Source organism: Cetorhinus maximus, chromosome 4, assembly GCF_964194155.1.
Source record: "Cetorhinus maximus chromosome 4, sCetMax3.hap1.1, whole genome shotgun sequence".
In the NCBI taxonomy this organism is placed as follows: domain Eukaryota; kingdom Metazoa; phylum Chordata; class Chondrichthyes; order Lamniformes; family Cetorhinidae; genus Cetorhinus; species Cetorhinus maximus.
The window spans coordinates 79145596-79158755 of record NC_135882.1 but is presented as its reverse complement, the minus strand read 5'-3'; the positions used below and the strand labels follow the sequence as shown (position 1 = coordinate 79158755).

Genomic DNA, 13160 nt, shown 5'->3' with positions numbered 1-13160 from the left:
ATAAGTTGAAGTATAGAGAATCTATTCAAGCAACCAAGTATAACTTTGCAGCAGATGTTTGTGACATAGTTAGTGTAAAAGATGATACTGGTTTTATTAATTAGTTATTAGGTGGTTGTGGTGTATGTGCACATCTACCCATCATTGTTTTCTATACCTGTGTTGAGAGTAGCGCTGTTTTCTTGTTTGCTGATTGGTGCAATTATGTCACCAAACCAAACCCAAAAATGTTTTCCTTTCCATTTTCACAAATCGAACCTGGCAAAAAATTAGCCTATGACAGTTCCCCTGGCTTTCTGAGCAAAATCTCTCATTTGCCCCAGTTCCCCAGCTGAAGGTCCTGATGCTGCCATTCTGCTGTCCATTGCCCACTGCCACAGTCAATATCTGCTGATCCTCCCTGCCCCATTCAAACCATCCCTTTCAGAGTACCTGCTTGCTTCCACCTACTCCACACAGCCCCTCACAAACCCAGGCAGGCTCCCACTATCCCTTCTTCTCCCTTTACGCCCATTGGCAAATTTCTGAGTTCAAAAACAATAGGGAAATAGTAGTTGGGGACTTCAACTACCCTAATATCAACTGGGACATGAACAGTGTGAAAGGCACAGAGGGCACAAAATTCTTGAACTGCATTCATGAGAACTTTTTTTTAGCTAGCGCACAATAAGCCCAATGAGAGGGGGTGCAATTCTAGATTTAGTCTTAGGAAGTGAAGCTAGGCAAGTGAATGAAGTAGCAGTGGGTGACCATTTTTGAGGTAGTGACCATAATACAGTTAGATTTAGCATCATTATGGAAAAGGACAAAGATAGAACAAGAGTAAAAGTCCTAAATTGGGGGAAGTCAAATTTTATGAAGCTGGGAAGCGATCTGGTGAAAGTGGACTGGATGGAAAGTCAGTGACAAATCAGTGGGAGGCATTGAAAAGTGAGATTCCATGGGCACAGTGTAGACACATCACCACAAAGAAAAAGGGTGATACTGCCAAATCTAGAACCCCCTGGTTATCCAGAAGCATACAGGGTAAGATAAAGCAGAAAAAGAAAGTTTATGACGGTCACAAAAAACTTAATGCTGTAGAAAGCCTAGAGGAGTACAGAAAGTATAGGAGTGAAGTAAAAAAGGTAATTAGTAAAGCAAAGAGAAAAAAATATTGGCAAGTAAAATCAAGGAAAACCCAAAAATATTTTATCAGCATATCAAGAGCAAGAGGATAACCAAGGAAAAGGTAAGGCCTATCAGAGAGGTACAACAAAATTTATGTGTGGATGCAGAAGATGTGGGCAGGGTTCTTAATGAGTACTTTGTTTCTGTCTTCACCTAGGAGAGGGATAATGCAGATGATCTAATTAAAGAGGAGGATTCTGAAATATTAGATACAATAAGCATAATGAGAGAGGAAGTACTGAAGGGACTGGCATTATTGCCAAATGGATTGTATCCCAGGTTGTTAAACGAAGCCAGGGAGGAAATAACGGATGCTCTTGAGGGTCATTTTCCAATCCTCACTTGATACAGGCGAGGTACCAGAGGATTGGAGGTCTGCAAATGTTACATCATTTAAAAAGCAGGCGAGAGATAGGCCAAATAATTATAGTCTGGTCAGTCTGACTTCGGTGGTGGGCAAATTATTAGAATCAATTCTGAGAGACAGGATTAACTGTCACTTAGAAAGGATGGATTAATCAGGGATAGTCAGCATGACTTTGTTAGGGGAATGTCATGTCTTACTAATTTAATTGAATGCTTTGGGGAAGTAAAGGGAGGACTGATGAAGGTGGTGTAGTGGATGTTGTCTACATGGAATTTAGTAAGGCATTTGACAAGGTCCCACATAGCAGACTGGTCAGAAAAGTAAAAGCCCATGGGACATGGGGGAATGTGGCCAGTTGGATCCAAAATTTGCTCAGCAACAGGAAACAAAGGGTAATGGTTGCTGGATATTGTTGCAAATTGAAAGCGGTTTCCAATGGCGTTCCAGAGGGCTGTGTTGGGTCCCTTGCCGTTTGTGGTGTGTATTAATGATTTGATCTTAAATGTATGAGGCATGATTGGGAGATTTGCAGATGACACAAAAATCGGCTATGTAGTTGATAGTGAAGAGGATAGCTGTTGAATCCAGAATGATATCAGATGTTTGGATGAGTGGGTAGAAAAGTGGCAAATAGAATTCAATCCAGAGAAATGTGAGGTAATGCATTTGGGGAGGGCAAACAAAGGTAGAGAATACACAATAAATGGGAAGATATTGAGAGGCGTAGAGGAAGTGAGAGACCTTGGAGTGCAAGTCCACAGGTGAAGGTGGCAGGACTGGTGGATAAGATGGTAAAGAAAGCATATGGAATGCTTTCCTTTATTGGATGAGGTATTGAATAGAAAAGTAGGGATGTAATGCTGGAACTGTATAAAACGCACAGCTGGAATTTTGTGTACAGTTCTGCTCACCACATGCTAGGAAGGACTGGAGAGAGTGCAGGGGAGATGTGGAAGAATGTTGTCAGGGCTTAACAATTGCAGCTATGAGGAAAGATTGGATAAGCTAGGGCCGTTTTCCTTTGAACAGAGGAGGCTGAAGGGTGACTTAATTGAGACGCACAAGGTTATAGGGACCTAGATAGAATAGACAGGTAAGAACTGTTTTCCCTAATGGAGAGGTAAGTTACCAGGGGGCACAGATTTAAGGTGACTGGTAGAAGGATTAGAGGGGACATGAAAAACCTCTTCACCTGGAGGGTGTTGGGCATCTGGAATTCATTGCCTAGTTTGGTGGTGGAGGCAGAAACCCTGAACTAATTTAAAAGGTACCAGGATCTGCACCTGAAGTACTGTAACCTGCAAGGTGTTGGAAGGTGACATTAGAATGGGTGGCTAGTTTTTTATTTTTTATTTGTCGGCCGGCGCAGGCACAATGGGCTGAGTGGCCTTTTTCTCTGCTGCAACTCTTCTATGGTTCTAAATATCCTTAGAGGAGTTGGCAAACACAGCGGCCTATTTGTTCACAGCAAGATCTCACAAACAAAAGTGAGATAAATGACAGATCTTCTGTTGAGGTATTGGTTATGTGATAAATTTTGGCCTGGATGTAAAGAGAATCCCCCTACCCTTTTTCGAATTATGCCACGGGTTCTTTAACTTCCACATGGGTTCAAAAACACTGCCGTACAAAAACTTTGATTTTCAGTTTTGGCACCTGACCTAAATATGTACCTTTTATAGCCTCAGACACTGGCTTATATAGCTGACCATGCAGCACCCTTATTTTTCTGGTACCGACCAACCTACAGAGTCGCGGGAATGGCTGTCATTGAATGAGTCCTAAATCCAGATCTAAAGAGAAAGGATCACAGCCACTCCCATTTTCCCCTCACCCCCAGCACTCCTCAATCCTCCTGATCTCCATTCTTAATTTTACCCAACCAGCCTTCAATCACCCCAAATCTACTGGCTCCCAATCACCAGGTCTTTGAGTCCCCGCAACCCAATTCTCACTTAACTGAGGACCACTGCAATGCTAGCAGCAAGCTGATCTTTGTGGACTTTTCTCCAGTTGTCTCTTTGTGCCATGTCAGCTCGATGGGAATGAGGCCCGAGCCCAATATTGCGGATACCTCTGGCCTCAGCATTCTGGTTCAAGGAGTGTACCCTGTGCCATCCATGGGCCCAAAAATGGAAGTACTTGAATTTCTACCCATGAATTTCTTACAGAAGTTTTCAATCACCTTCTGTCTTCCCAGATCCTGGAATCCTTACCTTAGCCACCATACAATAAGAGACAGTGGCATCATTGAGGAAATCTGAAACCTTGAGTAGATGCTCATATACATCAGCTGCAACATAGCCATCTGTTTTCCTTTTACTTCCTTCATAACTGGGCATAGCTTTTGCACCCCTGGTGCTTTCAGCATTTCTTTCTGCTTTTATAAAGCTGCCCCTATATTCTCTATAAAGTATATTTTTGTCTTGACAGTGTTTATGCCAAACAAAATTAAGCAGTTTTCTGAAAGGTTGCTCCAATTTCCCTGCCCATTTTGCTTTAGTGATATGTTCCAGATTAAATCTTGAAAGTTGAATGACAGGTTTTTGTCGTTCTTGTCTCGTATTATTACTTTAACCTTCTCCTAGTTTATGTCCAGGGGTTGCAATACCCTCCTAACATATGAAAGAACGGCGACTAAAAAGACCACCTAATATATTGATGCTTCTCCTAAAAAAGAAAAGACCCATGGTCATTTTCAGGAAAAGCTTTAGGAAATTCCCCTCAAACTCCCTAAGGCAATCTCTTAATGAATTTAATGAACATTGTGGGATCTGATAGCCTCACTGCACCTTTCTCTCTATATATTTGCATTCAGGATGGCTCCAGTGACCACCATTCCTATAAAGTATCATTAAAGATATCTAACCAACCCATTCCCATCTTTTGCTCCCCTATATCCCAACATTGGAAACAGAATTGTAGATGGCCAGGAGATGAGGTGCTGCAATAAAGTGATATCAGAAATAGGTTTTTGTCAACATTGTACATCATGAGTACTGTCTTCTCAGCAGGTAGCCCTAGGACTGCTCTGGATGTGGAAGCTTTGGGGTGACTAAGTGGCTGGTCCTTAGGAAGAGGTCCCCTATCTTCTGGTGTTTCTCCAGTTCCATTCTACTACAGAGTGACATGGTGAAACAGGTTCTGCTCCCAAGAGCCATGTGGGTTTTATATGTTGCCTGGGACAGTACCATGGGCTTAGGCCCATCTGTGGGTCAACTGCGTATTTTAGAGAGCCAACTTTAACAGGATTTGTTTGCGTTGGATTTTACTGAGTGCGATGAGATCTTGGATGTAGTAAGTGTTTTAAAGATAGTAGAAATAATTATGTTGGGTGAGATGAAACCTGTTGAACAATTGCTGGGGGTACATGATCCAATCCTGGCCAAACAATTTTTCCATTCCAGTGATGGGCTTGTTTACGTCAAATCCGAAAGCTGGTGCAAGAAGATCCTCTGATTCTTTCTGGATTACTAAAGTCAGAGGTACAATTTGGGTGCTCCTGTGCATGCATTGTTCTTTTATGCATCTTATGAAAGGAGAGAGTCAAACCACAGATTTTGAGGAGGCTTTGTCCCAAAGATGCCCTGTAGTTTTTCACCCACTAGGAGTGGTAAAGCTACCTTTTTAGTGAGTTGCAACTATTGTAGACATTTTCTTTTTGTCTTCCTGCCCAGTAAATACTGGCAATATGGATCTGAAGGTATAGGAGGAATTGTCCCATGTATTTTGTCAGGGATTACACACAACCAATTGTTGATTGTCATAAATGAAGCACATAGCATCATTCATGGATGCCAAAGAGGTGAACGTTGTGTATTTTCATGCTGCTAAGGCCATCTATTTTTGCACCATCTCATGGTTTCTACCCTATAGGTTAAGTTACTTGGGTTCTGGTTTCTGAGATCTGTACCTAGGCTGGGTTCCAGCATGTTAAGCCAGTTTCCATGCTGACTTCAAAAGATTTTTCCCAAATATTTCCCAAATGAGTTTCTTTAAAAGTTTCTACAGTGTGGTTTATGGGCTGTTAATGTAATGGAAAATGTCCTGTAGTATCACCACTTCCGTTTTGGCTTGGGATCTATGCTTATTCTCCTTTTGTATAAGGAGTTGTAAAAAGCCATGTGACTTTCAGAGCAATTAGAGTTAGGATTTTACTGGTATGCATGTATTGATGGAGAAGCATTTTTGAATCTATGCTGTGGTTAAAAAGTTTAATTTCAAAACATTATTTTAATGAAATGTCCTTCTATTTTCATTTGGTATGCCTACAGTAGTATTTTCTTTATTGGCTGAATCTGAATGTTGTTCATTTTCTCATAGTCATTACTGAGAGATATGCAGCTTTCTATGGTTCCCCTTTGTTTCTAGGTATTGTGATATATTCCTCTTTGGTCTTGTTTGGCTACTGGGGCATTTGCCAAATTTTATAGTTATAACAGACCTTCACAAGGGTATTGTTTTAATTTAACCCTGTGTCTACTTTGTGAGTCTCAACAGTTAATGAGAGAGGTGGCAGAAAAGCCAGCAAGGCCACTTTAAGACCACAAATTTGTTGTCAGCTTCCTGTTCTTTGGTGGAGTATTTATAATTTCTGTTACAATGGAAGACGTTTTTTATGCCTCAGATGGCCGAAGACAGCAGAAATCATATGCATTTTTTTTAAGAGAAAGCATGGTTCTAAAACATGATAATTTAGCATGATTTTACTGTTGACTTGATTTTGTGATTCTCAGAATTTTACTTGCATTAATGGCATTTGGCCATTAATTGGATTCCATGGTCCAAGAATTATAAAGCCAGAATATCCATTTTCATCAGGGTGGTCAACATGGAAATGCACAAATAACCTTAAGGGAATGCCCATGATTCAGCTGTACCAGCTGCAGCATAACCAACACTTCTTTTGTTTTATCTCTTCCGCAGTGAGACACCACCTGGTTCTACAGCTTTTAAAAATGTTTCTGATTAGCGCTTGTTATATTAGTGTTTAGTGCCAAAAAAACTAATTTGTAAGAGAATATTAAACACTTCTGCACACTCTTTGATCTGCCTCTATGCTGCATTCCCTGAGTGTTAGCCAGTGAGAGGCTCTCTAATCTACAGGTTGCAAGAGTAATTGATGGACCTCATTTATTTTCTGAATATTTTCTGATTCAGGGACTCCATTTAGCCCTTCTGTTCCATGAAGATCCCAGATATGATCAAACAGTTCAACAGTGGGAGTTTCGGCATGCATCAGCTACCCTGGTGTACAGCAGTAAAGGAAACTTCTCAACAATGACAAATACAGTTATCATGGGTAGACAGGATTGCAACACATTATTTGTTAAGAGTTTTAAATGTGCAGAATGGTAAAGCCTTGTAATGTGCTATCATAAGAACTTTTTCCTTTGGCTAACTGAAGAGCTGAGTACCCTTAAAAGAGTCCCCTTAAAATTACTTCAAACCAAAATGGAAAGCCTGGATGTCATGTAATAGATATTCCTCATTCAAAATAGTAACTTAGGCAGGAATTTTTCAGGCCCCCCCTCCCCCCCCACTCCCGGCGGGTTTTTCTGCAGCGGGACCAACGAGCTATTGAAATCTCCGTTCACATCGGCGGGATCAGAAGGTCCCGCTGTCATGAGGGGCTGGAAAATTCCAGCCTTAGTCTTATAACAACAGAAAATGGAAGCATTCAGAATCTGTGGGATAAGAAACAGAGTTAATATCCCTTTCTTCAGGTCACTCTGTATCTTTCCCCACCGATGCTGCCAGATCTGCTGAGTGTTTCCAGCGTTTTCTGTTTTTATTTCGGATTTCCAGCAGCCACAGTATTTTGCTTTTGAAGCTTTTGTGCTCCTGGTTTGAGAATTCGGATTCTACACCATACCTGCCATTTGTTTTCCATTGAGGTTCCAAGTAAGATTAAGTCACAAAAGACAGATGTCCTTTTAATATTTACTCTGTGGCAGAAGAATGTATCTCAGACTTTTGAAAATTGCTTCACTTTACAACTGTCCTGATGAAGCAACGCAGGATAGACAAAGAAGCAAATCCTTCCTGATCTATGTGGTTCGGTTACTCATTATCAACATTCACTGAACCATTGAGAGAAGCCAAAATATTTTTATTATTTAAAGAGAATTTGCCTTCAATACTTCAAATGTCTTGGGTAGGGGTAGCTCTGTGTCTTCTATTACCAGTACGGTGAATCACTGAAGTATGGAAAAGCAATTTTGATCAACAAAATAATTGCATTTCCCAATTCAGCTGCAACAAATAAAAACCAGGTGCTTCCTGAAGTTAGGAAGGATGGGGAAACCATTCTACATGGATGACAAAGTCTTTGTAATGGTTGGTCCTGAATGGCATGAGGAAAATCATGGGAGGGAGGTGAATGGAGAATAAAATAGCAGGATGTCAATTATTTGTCCGACTCCTCCTGCCCCAAACAACTGGCTTCTGCTGGATTGGTTAGGTTAAAATTGAGGTTAAAGTTTTCCTTCTAAAGAGGAGATTTTCCTGTTCAGAATTTGTTTTCTTTTGCTGAATGTAAGCTGCCCAGTTCAGTGAACCTCTTAAATTCTGAAGTAAGGAAACGCTTTTCACTCTAAAATTATGGGGATTCATTGAAGATCCTTATTTCCATGGGGAATATGAATTATTTCCTTAGTTATTCTAGAACTAGGGGACACTGTTTTAAAATTATGGGTCACCCTTTTAGGACAGAGATGAGGAGAAATCCTTTTCTCTCAGAGGGCTGTGCAATTTTGGAACTCTGCCTCAGAAGGCGGTGGAGGCAGGGTCAGTGAATGTTTTTAAGGCGGATGTAGATAGATTCTTGTTAGGCAAGGGAATCAAAGGTTATCCAGGGTAGATGGGAATATGGAATTCAAAACGCAAACAGATCAGCGATAATCTTGTTGAATGCAGTACAGGCTCAAAAGGCCGAATGGCTTACTTCTCCTATTTCGTAAGTTCGCATGTTTATTAACATTTCCGATATTTTCTCCATAACTTCGGCTATTAATGGGATACCATGGCCTGGATTTTCTCTTTCAGTTTGGGAAGCACATGTCAGGCCATTTCCCAATGTTGCATTCCCAACTTTGGAAAGTCAGCCCGTTCACCCAGAACTTTTGTCTACAAAAGTTGGGTACAGGCTGGAGTTACCCATCCCCATGCCTCCTCCTGACAAACACCACACACCCTCATATCCCCCATGACCTTCCATTCCCCGCATACAGCCTTTATATCCCCATGTCCCCTCCATACCCCTATGCCCACTCACCCAGTATCCACTATGTACAGAACTGATGAGCCATATAATAGCATCTTTGAAACGCTGAGAAAAAAAAATCAAACTCTTCCTGAAAAAGCCGCCCTTAGAAGCTCGTAAAACTGTCAATCAAAACACTTAGCCATAGAAACACGCCTTGAAAAAAACATTCTCTCATCCTAAGTGCTCACTAATTTGTCAAAATAGGCAAACAGCCTTTCAAAAAGCTATTCAAACATTTAATCCTGCTATTTGCTGATAAAATTGTCAGTCATACAAAGCACACAGTTCCCTTACAGTTGTCTCAACAGCCCCTGCTGAGCTAGATCTATTTATGGGGCTTGGAGCTCAGCCATGCATTCATGATGAGATTACATTACACAAACTTAATAAACAGACCCTAAACAGTTGAATAGAATAGATTCTATTGAAGTTGCCTCAGTAGGTATCCAGCCATCAGCTCCACTTTTTCAAAGGCTCAATGGAGCTTCATTCAGAGAAGTCTGGCAACCGTTCAACTTTCCTCAAAGTCTGAAAAAATCTCTGGATTTTAAATCACTGTAAGACTAAAAACCACAGTGTCCAGCTGACCTATTTGAATCAGATTTTCAATACTGTTGAATACAGAAAAGGACTTTATCCATTGGAGAAAGTAATGAAGCATGGGAATACATAACCCATACTGGTCAATTTAATGGTTAATTACCTTTTAAGGACAGAGCCCTATGATCAATGACTACATAAAAACATACTTAAATCATCATACACCATTACATTATAATATTTGAAGTTAGCAAGACCTTTTAAACTTACCTATCAAAAGATTCTCGACTCCACAATTTCACAAGTCCACAATTCATGAATTGATTTACCTGGTGTGGTTCCCACAGGCTTCAGGAACCCACCCATCCTGACGAAAATACTGACGTCAGGGAAAATTGCATTTGTAGCAGGCATTTAAATGGTGACCCCGATGTCACTTTACATGAGCCTCAAGACATGACCTGTCATGTTGCCTGCCCCAGGGGAAAATGGTGTCTATTGGGAATTGGCAGTTAAATTTAAATTTGTGGCCCCACAGGCCACCACTTTGGACCCCCCGTCGCAGGCTGGTTCAGCGTCGAGAGGGGAAAATTCAGCCCCTTGAGTTTGTTGAGGGATTTTCAGCATATTTCCATTAGTAGGGCTCTTTTTAATATTTTCTGAGTCTTCAACAATGCCTCAAGTGAGTGTTAAGTTTTGATTTGCTGGGTCCATAATGGAGGCAATGTTTAAAGATGACTCTGGAGATTCTGTTGTGCACCCCACATTCTTTCATCTGAATTCCTGTGTAATTCAGTAAGGATGTTTGTGGATCAACAAAGAAAAACTCTAGAAATTATTTTCTACGGATAAGTGGAAAATTTATTTAATTTAACAGAATTCCATAGCAAGTTGCATACGACAACTTCCAGGATAACTTTTTAAAAACAAAATATGTTAACTCTTTTTAACTAGGTTTAAAACTAGGCGTGGAGCAAGATACCTGGCTGATGATCTCTGAAAAAGGGGAAAAGCTCTATCATATGTTGTGCAAACAGGAAAATGTTATCAAGGACAGAAAACGGAAACTCAGCACTTTTCCAAAATGCTTCTTGGGCAGGTAAGTTTTGAGGGTTCAAAATTAAATAATGCAACACTTTCTTTACCCTAATTTTTCTGACAATTTTCTCTCTTTCTCTCCTGGAAATTTTGAACCTGTCCTAAGAAAAGTTTTTATGGCATCAGTACCCTTGGAATCTTCATTGAGGTACCTTTTCTTGATATCTGAGCCTGGACGGTGAAAATTCACAGACTATTCGACAGTGTCTGTTGTCGTAGCTGAGGTCAAACCACTCCTCACCCAATGCCCATGTAACTGCTTTATAGCAGGAATTAGTCATTAGGAAGAGGAAACATGCACAATTTTTCCTAACTCGGGCAGTGGGGCTAATTTAGCTGGCTAAGAGTAGCCAAATGACCAAAGACATCGTGTTGACTTTTTGTGGTCTGTACAGTTTAGGTATTTACTGGAAAAACCTGCTGGAACCGATAATATTATTCCCTTACGAAGGTTGGCGGGCAGGCGAAGAGCCCAGGCGGCCTTCGCATTTTTCATGAAACCTCATCCATGGGTGGGATGAGGTTTCATGAAGGGTTTATTAAATTAATAAATATTTTTCAAACATTTGATAAACATGTCCCAGCTCATGTGACACTGTCACATGAGGGAACACGTGTAAATGATTTTTCACTTTCTTTATTTTGAACTTTGAAACTGAACTTAATCTCCCTGAGGCAGCTCCGTGCGCTTGAAAGAGTGCAGGCCCCGACTCTCCCTCCTGCCCCCTTCATGAAACCTCATCCCACCCAAGAATGAGGTTTCATGAAAAATGCGAAGGCGCCTGGGCTCTTCGCCTGCCCGCCAACTTTAAGGTTGGATGGGCAGCCCTGTTAATTTGGTAAATTTATTAATTAATGACTTTAACAGGCCTTTGACAGTTCGACGGGTGCGCAGCCGACTGCGGTGTGCACTCGCTGAACGGAAGTTCGTAATGATGCGCGGTGACGTCGGGATGCATGACCGACATCATCATGCGTCATTTTATGTGTTGGTATGCGGGGCCCGCCCCCACTCGCCGAACAGAAAATGCTGGCCCATTTGTTCAAGTATTTGTTACTGGTTTTGTTGATAGCAGTATTGTTCATGAGGTTTCATGAAAAATGTGAAGACTGACTGGACTCTTTGCCTGCCCACCAGCCTTAAGATTGGACAGGCAGCATTCTTAACAACTTTAATTACTTTGTTAATGGCCTTAATGGTTGCGTGCACACCAAACTGACAATCTAAATGACACGCGGTGACATTGGGACGCCCACCCGATGTCACCAGGCGTCATTTTACGTGTCGGCAAGTGGGCCCCGTCCCCGCTCGCCGATGGGAAAACTCTTCCCTTTATTTCTTGGCGCGTATACGCAGGGCAATATAAATGGAAGGCAAATAGTTAAATAGTTAAAATCATTGCAAAAAATGCACTCACAGAATGCATTGGTTATTTTTGGAAAAAAAAGATTAAGGGGGGAAGATCCAGTTCTTTCGTGTGCTAAAGGGCATGGATGCAATCAAACTTAACGTGGAGACTGATGTACAAAATTAACAAACTTCGAGCATAGGTAGATAATTAAAAGATATTTCTTCCTGAATAGTCAGTAAATATGTAAGATATACTTTGAAGATGATTATAATTACATCAATCTCTTTAACAGAGAGCAGGAAAATACTTATCGAAGTGATTGAAGCTAACTGATATGTAGGATATGTGCATTTCTCTTCACTTGCCAAACAAATCCAATTGTGACCCCAAACCATTTTCTCGGGCCTGGCACTTTATACAGGCAGGATAGGATCCTTGTCATCAGGAGGCATTGTTTTGCTCCTAATGAGTCCCACTGCAGCACCAGAAAAAGGAGGGAGACCATTGAAAAGAGGAACAAGAGCCCTGACGATCTTAAGGTTGAGTTTTGTTTTGGACCTTGGAATTGGCCCATCTGCCACTGTCCTGTGGACCAACACCCTTGTCTTGGATATCCTTGGGTTTGAAGGTATGGAAGATGGAAGGCATGCTTCCCAAGCTGCTGTCACTTAAATGCAGAGGTCATTTAGTGGCTGCCAGTGCATGTCATGGTGGTATGAGATGAGGAAAAATTAGGTCAGGGTGGAGATTTGTGGGTAAGACACCCTGCGTGATTTCTCACCCATTTGTGGTGGCATAGTAGAGAAAAATCTACACTTCTATCTCGCCAAATTCAACAAAGCTTTCATGTTCTCAACTATCCCAGTGTAACTTTGAACATTACAAAATTATCAAAGATAATTAATCTACGCAATAGCAACTCCCAATTAACCAAGGTTATGAAGAATTTGGAGTTAACAAATTTCTGACAGGATAAAATGTAGCATGAGGCAAAGTGCTGAATGACTATTCGGGAGTCATATTATTTTAAGAAGAACCAAGGTTTAAATCCTGTTTCTGTTTCTTGTTGCTTTGACACTTTAGTGAGTTTGTCACCTGGTTGATGGAAATTAAAGAGATCAGTAAACCTGAAGAAGGAGTTCACCTGGGCCAGGCGTTGCTAGAGAATGGAATCATCCATCATGGTGAGTGATTGTGGGGTTAATATGTGTGCTGACTGGATTTATGGAGGGAGATGCAATCTTTGAAATAAATAAGATGCAATTTAGTATGTAAAGTTTCACTGTTTACTATAATCCAGGTTGGCCTGAAGGAACTAGTTCAACATCTGGAGTATTGAGAATAAATTAACAGATTTTCAATATAC

The 13160-nt window shown here is 41.0% G+C and overlaps 1 protein-coding gene across 3 annotated transcripts in view; it reads left to right on the top strand.

Annotated features, from left to right (window-relative positions):
• Window positions 1–13160, top strand: part of prex2 (phosphatidylinositol-3,4,5-trisphosphate-dependent Rac exchange factor 2) — a 675068-nt gene that overhangs the window by 232652 nt on the left and 429256 nt on the right. For all 3 annotated transcript variants that reach the window (XM_078540383.1, XM_078540384.1, XM_078540381.1), the window contains exons 10-11: window positions 10299–10443; window positions 12878–12978. In XM_078540383.1, coding sequence (XP_078396509.1) covers window positions 10299–10443; window positions 12878–12978 — 246 coding nt within the window. The remainder of the gene's footprint in view (window positions 1–10298; window positions 10444–12877; window positions 12979–13160) is intronic.